Source organism: Phocoena sinus, chromosome 11 (assembly GCF_008692025.1).
Source record: "Phocoena sinus isolate mPhoSin1 chromosome 11, mPhoSin1.pri, whole genome shotgun sequence".
Classification (NCBI taxonomy): Eukaryota; Metazoa; Chordata; class Mammalia; order Artiodactyla; family Phocoenidae; genus Phocoena; species Phocoena sinus.
The window spans coordinates 4,740,231-4,758,397 of record NC_045773.1 but is presented as its reverse complement, the minus strand read 5'-3'; the positions used below and the strand labels follow the sequence as shown (position 1 = coordinate 4,758,397).

Here is an 18,167-nt window from a genome sequence, read left to right as displayed (position 1 = left end):
GGCCATGAGTTCAATGTTCATGAATCTACAACAGACATTAAATAAAGTGTTTTTAAAAGAAAGTACACATAAAACAAGGTTGTGTATCGATTGGTTGATGAAAATGTTGTGACCAGAGGCTGCCAGGAACCGACCTGCATTCCCTTAGAAGCAGTGGTTCAGGGTTCACCAATTCAGTGTTCATGGTGACTCTATAGAACTTCTGTGAATAACAAGAATCAACTATATAGATATATATGTAATAAAATTTAAATTCTTACCTGTTAGAGTCACATATTTAAATAATATGAGTGAAATTATATGATGTCTGGAATTGCTTTAAAATACACCAGCAGTGGGGAAAAGGTGTATTTATGGAGAGTGTAAAAGAAACAAGATACCAAAGGTTGAAGATGCTGGAAGCGATCTACTTTTGTGTATGTTTGAAAAGGACCATAACCAAATGTTTAAAATACACACTATTGGGAGTTACCTGGTGGCCTCGTGGTTAGGATTCCGCAATGTCACTGCTGTGGCCTGGATTCAGTTCCTGGTCAAGGAACTGATTTCCCAAAAGCTGCACCACACAGCGGGGAGGGGGTGAAACACCAAGGAGAAAATCTTGGGGGAAGAATATCTTGTTCATTAGCTTTCACTCTGGACCCTCTGTGGGGACAGGGCTGCAGATGATGGCCCCTGAGATCCCATTACGGGCGCCTCCCAAGCCGAGTGCCGAGCGCCGAGCACCCGCTGAGGTTGTGGAGACCTGGCTCTAGTCTCAGCGCCCCCTCAGACTTGCTCTGTTACCTCTGGCAACTCACGGTGCCTCTGAGCCTTTTTTCTTATCGGTTAAGTAAGGAAGTTGAACTGGACAACCTCGGAGTTCCCTTTCATTTTTAAAAGGCTCTCATTCTAAATCCAGTATTTCCTCCATTGGCATGTTCTGGTGCAATATTACAGCCTCCCTCCACCTCTCTCTTCCCAGCCCAAACCATCCTGATACCACTATTCTGTGAATGTTGCTCAAGTTCTCCCTTTTTTGCAACGTTGTAACCAGGAAGATATTTGGCTTTTGATTTCTCTAAAATCTGAACTCCTGAGCTAAGCAGTTAAGGCCCCTGCAGGCAGACCACCCACTTAATGCCACCTCTTGAGCTCTTTCTACTAGGAGCTCGCAGTCCAGTTAAGGAAGACCAGGCATCAGGGACAGCATAGGGGGCACCAGACTACTGTGGGAACACAGAGGCAAGTCACCCAAGCCAGCCTGGGAAAGCAAGAGGAAGTCAAGTCTGAGGAAGAGATATCTGAGCTGAGGCCTAAAGGGTGACCAGGAATCACTGCTCCAGACAGGGGAGAAGGATGTTCCAGGTAGAGACAACAGCGTGTGGGAAGGCCTGGAGACAAGAGGAAGTTAGGAAAGGTCCAGATTTCAAAGCCTGTCTCACCTAGCCCCATAAATCTCTCTGGCACAATTTGCCACCCTTCCCTGTCACCCACCTTCCCCACCTGCCCAGCATGTGTGGTATGTGTGCTGGGGACCCTGGGGTTCATATTTAGGAAGGTGTTTATTACACTCCCTACCAGGCCTCCTTTAAAATAACCAGGTGGGAGAAACTTTTACAATTCCCAGGGCACTTTTGTTTTGCTCTTCCCTCATAATCCTGACGACCCATTTTTCAATAGAGGAAACTGTGGCCCAGAAAGGTTATGTCATTCACTCAAGACCAACCACACAGCCAGTGAGCGGGGAGGTGGGGATGCAAATGCCGGTCTGACTCCCGGCCCGTTGTCCTTGACTTGTTCTTGACGCTGCACAGGGCGGCCAGTGCCTACAGGGGCTTTTGGTCAGTGCCCTGTGCGAGGGGGCACTTCTTACAGGTTCCCTGCATGCTGCACTTACACAAAAAAGCATTGAGAAAGCTGAAGTCTGCGGGCTGAGCTCAGCGGACCCGCTTCCTCAGGGCTGGGGTCATATCAAGTCCGGTCGCTTCAAGAGCCCCATCTCCCCAGGGGCGAGGACCCCAAGTCCTTAGACCTGAGTTCTGAGTCTAGTCCTATCACTCTTAACTCCAGTACCTCCCAACTACGTGACATTGGATAAGTAACTTAGATCTCATCTGTAAAATGGATCTTGCGGGATTGTTTTGGGGATTAAACGAGAACAGCATGTGTGCACGGGGGTAGCGATACGATCACTGGGAAGGCAGGAAAGAGGACGCGCCGCCTCTGCCTTACACCTCGCGAGGAACGAGCAGCACCCACCGAAGACCCGCCTTAAGGCCCTGCGCTGCGCGGGTGCGCTCCGCAAACACCCGGTGGGCCCTCCCTCGGGCTCTGCGGCTGCGCAGTCGTCCGGCTTTGCGGCCGCACTGCTTGACGGCAGCGGTGCCGCCCCCCCCCCCCCCCCCGGCCGGCGTTGCCGGGGTAACGGCGAGCGCGTTGGGCAGAGGAAGGTAAGGCTCCGGGGTCCGGGAGCAGGTCGCGTCCCGGGGAGCTGAGCGCGGTGCCGCAGCACGAGGGGGGTTGGGGGGGGTCTCCGCCGCGGGAGGAGACATCGCCTTTTTCGAAAGCCCTCTGTGGCGAGAGCGGAAACGGCCCACAGACGTTCCCCGGGTCTCAGGGTCGCGCCAGACTGGGCCGGGACGCGGGGCCTGGCTTCCTTGTTCCACCGGAATTAGCCCCTTTCCCCTTCTCCGTGTACCCGTAGTCCTCTTTTTTATGTTCTTTCTGGAAACATTAACGCCACGTGCAGTGCTGGGGACAGAGGACGTCAAGGTGCACCTGACACCGGCTGTGCCCGAGTGGAGCTTTAGCCGCTAGTAGGATTGCTGGGGGCGCCACTCTAGGGAACCAGCAAAGGGATGCGTAATGACAAGGAGTTGCGGGTTTGTTGGGCCCTTAACACTTCTTGATCATTAGTTGCAGCTACAGCTTCCGTCGGGCTAGCACTTCACATGGTAGGCCTGGGCTCCTTCGCACAATTACCCATCTAATCCTCACAACAGCTTGCAAAGGTTTATCGTTTGTTTACATGTCTAGTCTCGGGTTCTAACCTGAAAACTCCCCAGAGACAGGATTGTTTGCCTTCTCCCTTTAATCCTTGCCTCCCCTGGCCCAGGAGGTACGCATTCGGAGCTTCAGTGGTTTTTTAATTGGGAGAATCTGAGTTGTGCTGAGTGGGAGGTTTTAACCAGGCTGGTTTGGCAAGGTGGGTCCACAGGGTTGGAAAGTCAAATGAAGCTACCTCCCCCTTTTTGTTTTACTTTGTTTTGTTTGGAATAAACATTTACTGAACACCTAAAAGGTGTTAGCTTATCTGCTCAAGGGAAGAATTAGGAACAAGTCCTGATTTTGATAGAAAAGTAAATGTACTTAACATTATTGGTGCCTCGAGTTGGTATGCCCAGGTTTAGAAAAGGAAGAGTAGCAACTGCTTCCTTACATGTGCGTAGCAGTCAACCCCTGAGTCCTTTTCCTCACCTGTACAGTGGAGTTGGCTGTTGGCACTGAGTTTGAATAGGCCATCCTATCACCAGTAGTTGACAACTTTGGCTACATATTGAAATCACCTGGGTCCCACCCCAGAATTTCTGATGTAATTATAGGTAAGGCCTGGGCATTGGAAGTTTCAGAATTTCCCCAGGTGATTCTAAGGGCGTCGAAGCCTTGAGAGCCACTGTTATATATGACCCCAGTTTAATTTTCTTAATCTTTTCTTTTAAACTTTTTTTTTTTTTCCCTCTGCCCTGCCTAGTGGCTTGTGGGATCATAGTTCCCCAACCAGGGTTGAACCCGGCCCCTCAGCAGTGAACGCATGGAGTCCTAACCACAGGACTGCCAGGGAATTCCCTCTTAATCTTTTCAGTTGTCATTCCCGGCTTGAGAAGCTGCACAGGCATCAAGCCTTCACATCCCAAACCCCCTGACCAATGGCCCAGTCCTTCCTGTACATTTGTGTGTGCTTCAGACAGGGGTCCTCTTTGAAGCCAGTCTTCTCACCGTGCCCTGTCTCCCTGCCTTACTGGCCTCTCATCTTCCCAGCTGTGGCGCTGTGGCCAAGTGACCTGCCCTCTCTAAGCCTCCATTTACTCATCTGTGAAATGCGGGTAGTGGTACCCACGTGTGTAGTGTTGGCACAGTCGGTGCGTGGCATGTTGTACCTCCAGTTGATGGTTAGCTGTTGTAATTGTACTCACATCCCACATCTCCCATCATGCTGATCTCCTGTCTTGGCACTGAAGAAACATTTCTGAAATGCCTATTGCAGATATGGAGAATAACAAACTCAATCCTTCCTCCCCTGCTTTGCCTTCCCAGTTCCACACAAGGCAACTCTTCTATGAAACTACGACACGAGAGATCTTCTGGTTTGTCCTATTGAATTTTTTCAGCTTTATTGAGAGATGATTCATATACCATAAAATTAACCCTTGTGAAATGTACAATTCAGTGATTTTAATACATTCCGAGTTACGCAGCCCAACACCATCAATGCAATCTAATTGTAAAGCTTTTTCATCCCTCAAAATAAACCCCATACCTATGGGCAGTCATTCCCCATAGCTCCCTTCCCCCAGCACCTGGCAGCCACTAATCTACTTGGTGTTGCCCTTTGGATTTGCCTGTTCCTCACGTTTCATGTTAATGGTCTTATACAATGTGTGGTCTTTTGTGACTGGCTTCTTTCACTCCACATAATGCTCTCAAGGTTCACACATGTTGTAGTCTGTATCAGTACTTCATTCGTCTGTTAATTGCTGATAATATTCCATTATATGGATATAACCCATTTTGTTGATCCATTCGTCTGTTGATGGACATCTCGGTTGTTTCTACTCTTTGACTATTATGAACAATACTGCTGTAAACATTTATTTATTTATTTATGTATGTATGTATGTATGGCTGCATTGGGTCTCCGTTGCTGCGCGTGGGCTTTCTCTAGCTGTGGCGAGCGGGGGCTACTCTTCGTTGCGGTGCACAGGCTTCTCATTGCGGTGGCTTCTCTTGTTGTGGAGCACGGGCTCTAGGTTCACGGACTTCAGTCGTTGTGGCATGTGGACTCAGTAGTTGTGGCTCCTGGGCTCTAGAACACAGGCTCAGTAGTTGTGGCACACGGACTTCGTTGCTCTGCGGCATGTGAGATCCTTCTGGACCAGGGCTCAAACCCGTGTCCCCTGCCTTGGCAGGTAGATTCTTAACCACTGCACCACCAGGGAAGTCCTGTGTACAAATTTTTGTACGAACATGTTTTCAGTTTTCTTTTATCTACCCAGGAGTGGAATTGCTGGGTCATATGGTTACTTAGTGTTTAACATTTGAGTGGCTTCCGGACTGTTTTCTAGTTCTGTTCAATTTGAAGAGGAAGAAACTGGGTTCAGGGAGCTTTACCTGGGGTGTTGAAAGTCACATGATCGTAATGGCAGCTTTGCATATATGGGAGGCCTACTAAGAGCCAGATTCTTTTTTTTTTTTTTTTAAAAGCTAATCTTACTTTATTCCCCATCAGTCTACAGATGATTCTGCTTTTTTTTTTTTTTTTTTTTTGTGGTACGTGGACCTCTCACTGTTGTGGCCTCTCCCGTTGCGGAGCACAGGCTCTGGATATGCAGGCTCAGCTGCCATGGCTCACGGGCCCAGCCGCTCCGCCACATGTGGGACCTTCCCAGACCGGGGCACGAACCCATGTCCCCTACATCAGCAGGCGAACTCTCAACCACTGCGCCACCAGGGAAGCCCAAGAGCCAGATTCTTGATGTGCTTCCTGTCTCATGTGCAGAGGTGGCACTAAACCTGGGATTTTGAAGTTTTGTGAAAAACTGAGAATCTTTTGTAGCAGGAGCCTTCTGTCATGCAAACTTGGGTAGGAGTACAGAGTTCTTGCCATCAAGTGTCATAGCTCATTTTTGCCTTTTTTTTTTTTTTGAGAGTGTAATAGCAATCTGAAAGGGAAAATCCTAAACAAACCAGGCAAATTGAAACAGAACTATTTCACTTGTCTGAGAGAATTTAATTGGAAGTTTTTGAAGTTAGCCATTAAAATTTTCCCTTTCTTAAAAATCTCAAATGTAATATATACAAATCAAATACTAACCAGAGGTTAAGTTATAAAAGTGCGATGATCATAAAAGTTCGAATTATTCCTGGAAATCCCTAGAAGGTGCCTCACTAGAGACCCACATCCTGCCTCAAAAAAGCCAATACGACATCGTTTTAATTTTTAGAAAAAATCGCCGTTTCTTCAATTGAATGCTAAATGCAGTACAATTGACCCTTGAACAACGCGGGGGAGTCAGGGCTCTGACCTTCTCTGCAGTCAAAAATCTGAGTGTAATTTATAGTCGGCCCTCTGTATCCCTGGTTCCTTCATATCCGAGGTTCTGCATCTGCGCCAACTGTGGATGGTGTAGTACTGTGACATCTACTCTTGAAAAAAATCTGGGTGTAAGTATACCCATGCAGTTAAATCCCATGTTGTTCAGGGGTCAACTGTAGTTGCTTGGGTTGAGTGATAAATTGGCAAGTGAAAAATCTACTTAGAATGCCCTTGGGAGGAAATCTTAATTGTCCATTAACATGTGGTGTACGTAGTACTGTTATGAACGCTCTATCGCGGTGTGCGTGCGTGTGTGTGTACACACACACACACGTATGTAAAATGATACAGTTGTGCTCATTGTTTAATTCCACTGAAGGGCTCTTATTTAGAAATTAAATTATTTTAGCATTTTGCTGCTTGGAATACTTTGGCAATTCTATGGCGGTTCCAACTTGCTGATTCTTACTTTTTATTGTTACTTTTGTAATTGATTTATCAATGTCTCTAACTTCCGTGGTCTTTGTTTTTCTTTGTCCTCATTTAATTCCTCAACATCTTTGGGAGGGTGGATAAAGGAATCATTACACATTGGACAAGGCTTTTGATTTCTTTTTAACGGGCATAAACCCTTAAAGCCACTCCGCTTCCTGCCTCAGCTTTGGCCGCCTTCGTTGGCTGTTTAAGGCTTGATTACATCCTTTGCCCAACAGGGTGCTGGTATTGAGTGCAGGAGGCACCTAAATGATCAGTCGTACGTGTTCCCCTGTGAGAGTTTGGAGCCATGGAGGCTAAACACGTGTGATACAGCTCCACTGTATCTTCAAGCACCAGATGTGCTGTCCGTGTAAGTCGGGTCCAGAGCCGGGACTGAGGGTGCAGCAGATTCCGGTCCCCTGTCTCATTCCAGGGCACCTGCCCAATGAGTGGAGCACCTGACCCAGTCCCCTGCACTGTCTGTGTTTCCCCCTTGCATGTGGTTGAGTTTTCCTGAGTTAAATGCATCTGCTGTGGCTCTCTGTCTTTATCGTACGATGCACTCAACTTGACTTCCTTCCCCCAGCCATTATTGAATTGCAGCCTGTGTGTGTTTTGTCCTTGTTTTGTCTTCTCCGGTTGAGGGTAAGGCCTGGAAGGGAGAGGTACTGGCTTCGCCTTCCTTTCCTCCCTCACAGTACTGGGCACATGGTAATTCCATAATTCTCCATAATTCTCTGTAACCCTTCAGCCCCTAACCTGGGGAAACAGTGAGCCTTCAAACAAGAGGAGGCCTGCCTGTGCTCACAGCAGAGCCCAGAGGGAATAGCGTGGCCTTTGGCATTCAGCAGACCCGGGGTCATCCAGGGCCACCACCCTCTAGGCCTCTGACACCATCTGTCCAACCTGGCTGTGTTTCCTCATCTGTCACACGGTGTTCTTAGTGTTAATAGTAATAGTGCCATAATAGTAATCATAGTGGACGTGCAGAGCACTCAGTGCTGCGTGCCGGGGCTGTTCTAAGCTCCTATGGGTCTAAACTATAAGATGGAGTCTGTATTTATCCTTATTTTGCAGATGGGGAAACCAAAGCACAGAGAGATCAAGTAACTTTTGCCCCACATCACACAGCTGGGCGGTGGTGAAGCCGATTCCCATCCCTGCCCTCTGGCTTGACACTTCCTGCTCTTAGCCACTCACGCTTGGTGCTGAGGAATAGACCCTTCAATGATGACTGCTGCTGCTGTTGTCACTATTATTAATTTACCCGAAAAACTGGGAGATGATTGACCAAATGTTTGGAACGTATTTTAAGGTCCTTTTTTGGAAAAGGAGGTGCTCACTAGATTTACTTCTTTGAGGACAGGGTCCTTTTGGTTTTCTCTTTATATCCCTAGCACCTCTGATGACTGGGAGCCTCTGGTGGGTGCTCGGTAAATGTCTGTCGGCCGCTTGAGAGGCTGGGAGGAATCCTTATGGGCAGAAATCCTCTTGTGCTCGCTGTCAGGAGACCTACGAGTGGCACTGTGACCATGGACGTGTCACTAGGCCTCAGTCTCGTCAGCTGGAATGAGAAATGGTACCACGGCATTGTCGTGGGAAGTAATCGAGATGCCCTAGGTGGGTAGGCTTTGTGCTGTGCAAACAAAATCTTCTCGTTACTCTCTCTTTTTGTTCACTGCTTTGTAAATATTTTTCCCACAGACCACAAGGTTTTCTGAGCCTGGATATAAATGTACTCACATGTTTGGTCGGTATAGTTATTGATTGACTTGTTTCTTTCTCCCTATTACAGTCTTTAAAGAACAGTTACCTTGAAAAATGGCAGAGGCAGTTTTCCGTCCCCCAAAGAGGAAAAGAAGAGTATATGAGAGCTATGAGTCTCCACTGCCGATCCCTTTCGGTCAGGACTGTGGTCCTAAGAAGGACTTTAGAATATTCCGGGCCGAGATGATAAACAACAATGTGATAGTGAGGAACGCAGAAGATATGGAACAGCTCTATGGGAAGGTATGTGCGGGCAGCCTCAGCCCTGCTGCTTCCTGACAGCCCGGAGCCAGCCACTCTCTCCCCATCCACCCCCAGAAACAGACCATGAATGACCCATACGCCTTCCTTGCCGTTTAGTCCAATGTAGGAACGGAATCAGGTGCCCCGAAGCCATAAGCCCAGAGGACAGCTCCCAGCCACAAACCCACATTTCGTCAGTGAAGCTGGGTCAGTGCGTTGACCTTTCTTGTTTTTTGATTATAAAAGGAACACATGTTCATTGTAAAAAAAAAAAAAAATTCAAGCAATTTACAGCAATGTAATGGGTAAAAAGTAAAGATTTCCCTCCTCTCACTGCCACTCCATCCCGAGAGGTAACCGTAGGATGGCACATCATTCTGGCTCAGGACAAACCAGATGGGGCTTCAGCAGGTCCTTTGCTCACTCTCCTGGTTGAGGACCTCTTCTTACATGAGGACGAGTTCCAGTTTTGGCTTTTTCCATCAGCCATAGGTTTGGAATGAGATTGGAAGCTTGCTTATTTTTTCCCCCATAGCCAATTCAACACTGGAGGCAATTTTTTTTTTTTTTTTTTTTTTTTTTTGCGGTATGCAGGCCTCTCACTGTTTTGGCCTCTCCCGTTGCGGAGCACAGGCTCCAGACGCGCAGACTCAGCGGCCATGGCTCACGGGCCCAGCCGCTCCGCGGCATGTGGGATCTTCCCGGACCGGGGCACGAACCCGTGTCCCCTGCATCGGCAGGCGGACTCTCAACCACTGCGCCACCAGGGAAGCCCCAATACTGGAGGCATTTTTAAAGCAGCTTTATTGCGCTATAATTTACAGCCATAAAATTCACCCATTGTAAGTGCCCGATGCAATGACTGTTATAAATTCATAGAGCTGTGCCCCCACCATGACAGTCCACTTGTAGAGCATTCCCCGCGGCCACAGAAGGCCCCCTGATGCTCACTGTACTTAATCCCTGTCCCCACACCCAGCCCAGGCACTGCTGATCCACTTCCTGTTTCTGTAATGTGCCTTCTCTAGACATTTTATATAAAATACATGTTGTAGTCACCTTCCCAAAGTGGGATACAGTGGGTGACACTGACCCCAGTGAGACAGGGGTCTAGGCCAAGGACAGTCTCCTCCCCATTCGTGATATGTAACATTAAGCGGAGGCTTTGTGAAGCGCCATACACATGATTTATTGTGATTGTCAATCTGGGTGGAGGGTATAGGGTGTTCATTTTATTATTCTTTCAGTTTTCTATGGGTTTAAATATTTTCTAATTTTAAGAAATGGGGAATGGAGAATCAGTGTTTTTGGAGTCAGCAGGAGGGAGAAGAATAGTACCTCAGTTCTGCGAACAGGAGAATCCGAGAAGCTTTTTGTTCCTGGTGGACTTGGCTCCCGCTTTTAGGCCACTGTTCCTAATCCACGTGTGCAGAGGAGATCCTGCCTCTGCCTGCCCTTCACCTTCAGCTTACCAGACCTGGACTGAGACCACTACTCACGAGACAAGCGAGGTGCCCTGGAAACTTCCCAGCTCCCTTCAAACGATCAGAGAGAGAAGATGCTAAGATATTCACTAGTAATCATGAATTATCTATAATCAGAGGGAAGATGTCAAGCTGTGAAAAATGCAATGACTGTCTTGTTAACTCAAGTAGTTATTCTCCCTCAGCTAAAAAATTGGTAACTAAACCTGAACTATTTTTTCTCTTCCCGGAAGGGTTATTTTGGAAAAGGTATCCTGTCCAGAAGCCGTCCAAACTTCACGATTTCAGATCCTAAGCTGGTTGCTAAATGGAAAGGTAAACTTGTGCAACATTCAGTTCTTTTGGCCGATTATCTTTTTCTTCATTTTTAGCTCTAACAGCAGATTATACAGTAAAATTCTAGAGGAGAAGTAACATGCCACTGGCAGTTTTACTGGTAAAAATAGCAACTAGGGTGATTCTAATCAAGGTGAAAGGGTTCTTATGATTGGTGAAAATGTGTTTCGTCTAATTTCTGGAATTATCAAAAGTGTTATTTAGGCTTTTCTGTTGTTAAGCATTGCTCAGCAGAGTCCTGTGTGTGTGGAAGGTACTAGTAATTAAGTGCCTCCTCACCTGTGTGCAAGGTGGGTTTTATATTTTATTTCTAGAATTGGAATTTACAACAATAACCATGACATTGATGTATTTGTGAAAACATACTAATGTATATGGTTCCCATTTGCTGTTCCTCTTTAATTTATAAAGCTTTCATCTGGGTGTATTTTTCTAAGGGAGTCTCATGGTAATTATATAACCAATACCAGCAGGTTAAAACAGAATTAGAAAGAATTTTTCAAAACATTGTATTGCAAGACAAAATACAAATTAAAACTGCACTGAGATACCATTTCAGCAATCAGAGTGACAGAAATCAGAAAGTTTGCCAGTGTGCCCCATTGGTGAGCCCGAGAAGCACTCTCGTGCATTGCTGGTGGGCGTGCAGGTGGTATGGCCACTACGAAGGGGACTTGACTGTCTCGAAAAACCATATATACATTTGCTGCCCCCCGTCCTCCTCTCCCCCTAACCCCTGGTAACCTTAATATGCTTTCTGTGTCTTTGATTTTGCCCATTCTAAATATCTCATGTAAGTGGAAACCTTTTGTGTCCTTCACCTAGGATAATTTTTTCAAGGTCTATCCATGCTGTCTATCCATATGTTTTCATTTCTCTTCTGTGTATACCTAGGAGTAGACTTGCTGGATCATATGATAATTCTATTTTAATTTTTTGAGGAACCACGAACTGTTTTCCATAACACCTGCATCATTTTACATTCCCACCAGCAATGCGTAAGGTTTTCCAATTTTTCCACATCCTCACCAACTTGTTCTTTTCTGTTTTTGTTTTGGATGATAGCCATTTTAATGAGTGTGAAGTGGTAAAAGTTTTTCATTTTAATGAAGTCTAGTTTATCGTTTTAATTTTTTTTTTCTTTTCATGTGCTTTTGGTGTCATACTAGGGAACAATTACCAAATCCAAGCTTGTGTAGATTTTCCCTGTGTTTTCTTCTAAGAGGTTAATAGTTTCAGCTCTTCTATGATGTAGTTTCAGCTCTTCTATGATGTAAGGTATGGGTCCAGCTTCATTGTTTTGCCTGTGGATATCCAGTTGCCCAGTATATGCATTTACTTTTTGGTTTTTTGTTTTGTTTTTTTGCGATATGCGGGCCTCTCACTGTTGTGGTCCCTCCTGTTGCGGAGCACAGGCTCCGGACGCGCAGGCTCAGCGGCCATGGCTCACGGGCTCAGCCGCTCCGCAGCATGTGGGGTCTTCCCGGACCGGGACATGAACCCGTGTCCCCCGCATCAGCAGGCGGACTCTAAACCACTGCACCACCAGGGAAGCCCCTATGCATTTACTTTTAACCCAGCAATTCCACTTCTGGGAATTTATCTTAAAGATACACTGGCAAAAATATGAAAAGAAAGAGCCCAAGGCTATTCATTGCAACACTGTTTCTGATGTTAAAAGACTGGAAACAACCAAAATGTCCATGGAGGGTGGGGATCCCAGCTGAATGAACTATAGAACATTCATATAATGACATGCTGTGGAGCTGAGGTAGGAATGGGACATCACTAGGATATATTTCTAAGCAAAGAAAGCAAGGTAAAGGAAAGTATGCTATGGCTTATCTAGAGGCAGGGAAATATAAATATATTTTTGGAATGTAAGGAAGGATAAATCATAGTTTTTTTAATGCCTGTGGGCGAGGGATGGAACAGGATGGAGAGAGAGGTGAGACTATAGGTTTGACCTTGGAACCTTGTAAATGTATTACATGACAATAAGGTGGTGTAGCCACAGAGGAAGCTCTTTTGAGTGACTTTAAAACATGGTAATTTGACTGTTCAGTCCTAATGGGATAGACTTTGTATCTCCTGCCACAGTGTTGTTTAACAGACCACCCCCAAATTCAGTGGCTCTCAACAGCAACCAGATTGCTCATTGGAGTTGCTGGGTTTGCTGGGTGGGTCCACTGATCTTGGCTGGATGTGCTCACCCATCTGGTTAGTTATGGATCCACTGGCTGCACTATTAGAAGTCCAGTGATGGATGTAGCTGGACTCATTGGTGTCTGGTTGTCTGTCGGATGGCGGTCAGCTGGTCTTGGATGGCCTCAAGTGGGATGAGGCGGGGAGGGTACCGGGTATGTCATCCTCCACAGGCCAGCCTGGGCATGTTCTCATGGTGATCGTGGATGTACCGAACCATTTAGAGATGAAGCGATATGAGGGATATGTTTCAGAATAATCTGGGGGCCAGGGGAATGGGCAGAAGAACAGGTAAAGCACCATTGGCCATGAGTTAATTTCAAGCTGAGTGATGGACACATGGAATTTATTACACTGTTCTCTCTACTTTTGTATGTTTTCAATTTTTTCATAGAGTTTTTAAAAGGGAGGAAAAAAAAAATAGAGCAAGTAGCATAATGACCCTGCCTGTCCCCATCACCCAGCTTCAGCAGTTACTAATATTTGGCCCCCCAAAAATAGAAAGTTTTCAAATAGTGTAATGGTCTTAACAGTTGGGAATCTTTTCCTGATCTATGTAGTAACCAAGTTTTAAGTAGGGTAGAAATTTGAAGGAAATGAATTTAGGCCAAGGAAACAGAGATTAAGGTTGTGGGCTGCCCTCGGGAAGTAGGTCTCGAATGTCCATTTCAACATTTTGGCTTCAACCTCATCTACCCTCTCTCCACCCACCGTCTTCTACTTGTTGGTACCACGGCCACCTTGGGCTGCCGGCCGATGTGTGAAACTGCCATGCGTTTGCCGTCCCCAGCCTTTGTGCATCGTGTCCTCTGCCTTTTTCCCCTGGTCCGCCTGGCGAACTCTTACTCATTCTTCAGAGCCCCACTCGATTATTCCTTCTCCTTTGTGTTTTTTCCTAACCCTTCCAGGTAAAGTAAGCCAGTCCCTTTACAGTATGTACTGTCCTTGCTCAAGAAGGGTTAGAATCAGCTTGGGTTAGAGTCAGTCATGTCTGGTCTGTCTCCCCAGCTAGAGTGTGAGTATCGCAAGGAGAGGGGATTTGCTTTATTACTTCTGTATATCTCGTGCTTGGCACATGGAAGGCTGTCAGTAAAACTTGCTAAATTGTAGCTTGTTGTTAAATTACCAGAGGAGGGAGGTCTCCTTAGGTCAAATTACTAAGGAGATAGGTGTCTGTGAACTCACCTCCCTAGGATTTTAAAGCCGAACGTCATCAATTCCAGGCCTTTAGGGCACCAGAGAGGAAGCCGAGTATGGATAAAGGAAAGATGAGCTGCCCAAAGGCAGGGTGAGGGAGGACCAGGACAAAAACCCACTCTGTTAGTGACCTGGTCAACATTTTAAGGGCAAGACTCTTCCAGCCAGATGCCCAGAGCTGGAACTAGAGCCTGGAACTCCCAAACCCACATCCAGAGCTAACACCGCCATGAGATCTACTCCAGCATCCCTTCCCTTAGGCGCACGTAAGCAGCTGTCACAGAAGGTGCTTGATGGAACACGGAGAACGGAGGTAAAGTGTGTAACTTTAGGGTTTCCGTACTCTGGCCTAGAAGTTGAGGGCCCGAGCATTCGGAGGTGGCAGAGTTTCCCCTTCCATGCTGCCACTGTTTAGCTGGAGTGTTGAGAAGGATTCCGAGGCCACATCTGAGCCCAGCAAGGGCCCTGATGGGTCAGCAGCGCCCGCCAGGGCGCGTGTGCAGGGAGTGATGGTGCATAAAGCATCTGTCTGGCTGCTTGGACAGGATTCATTCGACCTTCTAGATGTGAGATTTTGTGAATCTTGAAATTCTTTGTCGTTTCTGGGTTGTCAGTGTTTTCCCCCTTAAGGAAAATTTGTCTAAACTAATAGCACTTCTTTGTTGTTGCAGATGTGAAGACAGACATGCCTGTAATCACGTCAAAAAAGTAAGTCTTGGGCTTCCCTGGTGGCGCAGTGGTGGAGAGTCCGCCTGCCGATGCAGGGGACGTGGGTTCGTGCCCCGGTCCGGGAAGATCCCACGTGCCGCGGAGCGGCTGGGCCCGTGAGCCACGGCCGCTGAGCCTGCATGTCTGGAGCCTGTGCTCCCCAATGGGAGAGGCCACAACAGTGAGAGGCCGGCGTACCAAAAAAAAAAAAAAAAAAAAAAAAAAAAAAAAAAAAAAAAAAGAAAAAAAAAGTAAGTCTTGGTGGACTTTGACCTTGGGCGAAATTATGGTTTAAATCAGGTCTGTTTTCAGGGAGCCTTTTCTGATGTGGTCGTGCACACCTTTTGTGTGTGTGTGTGTGTGGTGGTAGGTGTGTCCTTGAAAACTATGTCTGAATTCAACGTGGATCAAATCATATTTGAATTGTACTAAGTAAGTTTATTTTAAAAAGTGATCCTAAGCCAAAACCTTTGCCAGTTCAATTCCTTCCAAAATATGAACACTAATCCGGTAACGTATATTGTCTGTAAGCACTAAGGTACTTAGGTTTGGAGCTGGCCTCCTGCGCTGTGTGGGCGTCGACAGCCCTGTCCTCTTTCATCGCTCCACACTTGCGGCGTTAGAGAAAGCCGCTTTCCCGGAGGCTCTCACACAGACCACCCACACAGCCACGATCCTTCCTTCCTCTGGGCTTTTGTTTCTGCTGTTCGCGTTTCCCAGAACACTTCTCCCTAACCTACCAGGCACGCGTGCTGCTGGGTATTCCTGCACGTCCAGCCTACGTGCCAGTTTCCTGGAGCATCTCCGCGCCGCCCTTTCCTCCGCTGCCGCCGCAGAATCTGCCTTGGCGCCTGTCGCTGTGCCGTACGTCACACACTGGACTTAGACTGTCAGTTGTCAGAGGGCGGGGACCATGCCCGGTTCCCCTCTGCAGCCCCACACCCAGCGCTCCCTTGGTAGGATTTTGTTGAGTAAATGTTCCTCATTCTAAACGCTGGTCATCCCTGCGGGACAGCTCAAGTTGCAACTCTGCCATGAAGCCTTCTGAAACCGCTCAAGCCTATAGTGGTTCTTCATCTTGCTTCTGGCATGTACTGGCAGAATCTGACAGCTCCTTTTCATGCTCTGAAACCCCACGGCCGGGGAGTGCCCGAGAGGCAATGGCACCTGGAAGATCTCAGGGGCTGCTCTGGCCATAGCCACAGGCTGGGGGACGGCATAGGGCCTGAGAGGACCTGGCCGAGCCCCCGTTCCACTGGGAGCTGCAGTGTAGAAAGGCTGCTGCAGCCAACACTAGGATGCAGAAACAGCAGAAGCCCGTCCCTCAGAACCACATCCCGATCGAGCTGGCAGGACAGATGACAGGGCAGCAAGCCCGTTTGAATATGTGAGGTTCTCGGGGGTGGGGGACTGCTGCCCCCCCCCATCTGAAGGTTAACCCTCGGTAAACTCTGTAGAATGTGCAACATTCCAGGAATTCTATTGAGCCTTGCGTCAGTTTCCTAGGGCTGCTGTAACTAAGTACCAGAGACTTGGCACTTTTTTGTTTTTTTCTTTTGTTTTTTTTTTTGCTGTGTCAGGTCTTAGTTGCGGCAGGCGGGATCTTTGGTTGCAGTGCGTGGGCTTCTCTCTAGTTGTGGCACGTGGGCTCTGTAGTTGCAGCACTGGCTCAGTAGTTGCAGCGTGCGGTCTCAGTTGTCCCACAGTACGTGGGATCTTAGTTCCCTGACCAGGGATCGAGCAGGCATCCCCTGCATTGCCAGATGGATTCTTAACCACTGGACCGCTAGGTAAGTCTCAAACTGGGCATTTTAAGAGAACAGAAATTTATTCTCACGGTTCTGGAGGCCAGAGGTCCCAAATCAAGGTGTCAGCGGGGCTGTGCTCCCTCAGGAGGCTCTAGGGGAGGGTCCTTCCTGCCTCGTCTTGACCTCTCGTGGTGGCCAGCAGTCCTTGGCCCTCCTTGGCTTGTAGACACATCACTCCAGTCTTTTCCTCCATCGTCGCATGGTGGTCCGCCTTGTGTGTCTCTGTGTCTGTGTCCAAATTTCCCTTTTTTTGTAAGGACACCAGTTAGTTTGCCCTCATCTTAACTTCATTACATCTGAGAAGACCTGTTTCCAGATAAGGTCCCATTTGCAGGTGCCAAGAGGTAGGACTTCAGCACATCTGACAGTTCGGTCAGCAAAGTATGCCCTCCCCAGCAGCTCCCGCCCATCAATACTTGATTCATCATCAGTTCATAAAGCTTGTGGTCACAATCTAAATTTTGTTAAATATTAGAAAAATGGACTCTTTTTCATACCTTGAGGTTAATTTTCCAACTTACGTACTTGTTATAATTGTTTATTTCCTCAGAACTTTGGATCCCTCTTTCCAGTGGATTCACTCTAATTGGCCTTTTTCCAACAGTAGTCGTCCTTGGGTCGTGCGAACCTTCCGTGTGATCTTTTCTGGACGTGAGCATCCAAACCCTCAGGTGATGCACCTGCGGGCTGAAGATTGCGGGGTTGTGTCGTGGAAGGACCAGCCCTGAGGATGGTGCTGGCCCCCTCCCGACCTGTGGTCCTCTCTCCAGCCAGCACTTACTGCGGGTGCCCACGTGTAGGGCACTGGGTAGGTGCTGGAGATACAAGACGAGGAAAGGTCTCTGTCCTCTTCTCGGGGATTTAGAGTCTAGTGGGAGGGGAAGAGGAGTAGACAAATGAGCTCTTCTGTGATGAATATTATGATGAGGTATCGCCAGCAGCAGCAGCGTTGTCATAGCCGATCGGTACTGATTCTCCAACAGTGCCGTTACCGGTCCACACGTTTTACCCGTATCCTCTCAGCTCGTCTTCTGGAGAAACCTTTGAGTTAGGTGTAGTTGTTTCCGTCACGTGCATAGGGAGCCTACAGAGAGCTGCCCAAGTTCGTGAGCTCGAACCAGGAAGCATGACTGCGGAGCCTGGGCGGTAATCGCATAGTTGTATGTGCCGGCATTTCTGGGGTGTATTCCACGTAATAGGCACTGTGTTCATAACAGCTTTGTGGACTAGCTTTTCATGTCCTCACATCACCCCTAGGTGGTCAGTCCTGTAATCATCTGTCTTGGACAGCGGAGGAAAGAGCACCGGAGGAGGTTAATTAACTTGCTCAGGGTCAGTACTTGGACCTAAGCAGCCTGCCTCAAAACCGTTTTGCCGTGAACTTCCAGTAATAATTAGGCCTCAGTCAGTAAGAGGTGAAGAAGGATGTTGGCTGCAAATGGAAGAGGTGTGCTTGAGGGCAGAGGCACCTGAGAAGCTGAGCTGTATGCACACGGCCCCGCTCGGTGCTCTTGGGGCCCCGGCACGGCTCTGCACCACCAGGCGCTTCGCTGCTTCTCATCGCACCTGCCACCTCCTCCCGCTCTCCCCTCATGTTTTCCAGTTTTTACTTTTTATTCTTCTCTTCCTGCTGCTTCTCCAGCAGTA

At 47.7% G+C, this 18,167-nt stretch overlaps 1 protein-coding gene across 6 annotated transcripts in view; it reads left to right on the top strand.

Moving 5' to 3' along the window:
- Window positions 1–2,385: 2,385 nt before the first annotated feature.
- The window catches only part of TSEN2 (tRNA splicing endonuclease subunit 2), a 39,437-nt gene continuing 23,655 nt past the window's right edge, over window positions 2,386–18,167 (top strand). For 4 of the 6 annotated variants that reach the window (XR_004352276.1, XR_004352277.1, XR_004352278.1 and 1 more), the window contains exons 1-4: window positions 2,386–2,432; window positions 8,568–8,782; window positions 10,500–10,581; window positions 14,676–14,712. Coding sequence is in view for 3 of the 6 variants with exons in the window: in XM_032649605.1 (XP_032505496.1) it covers window positions 8,594–8,782; window positions 10,500–10,581; window positions 14,676–14,712 (308 nt within the window). In the remaining 3 variants the exon portion in view is untranslated. Of the gene's footprint in view, window positions 2,433–6,568; window positions 7,143–8,169; window positions 8,393–8,567; window positions 8,783–10,499; window positions 10,582–14,675; window positions 14,713–18,167 lie in introns of those variants that run through there. The other 2 variants (XM_032649606.1, XM_032649607.1) reach the window with 2 other exon arrangements.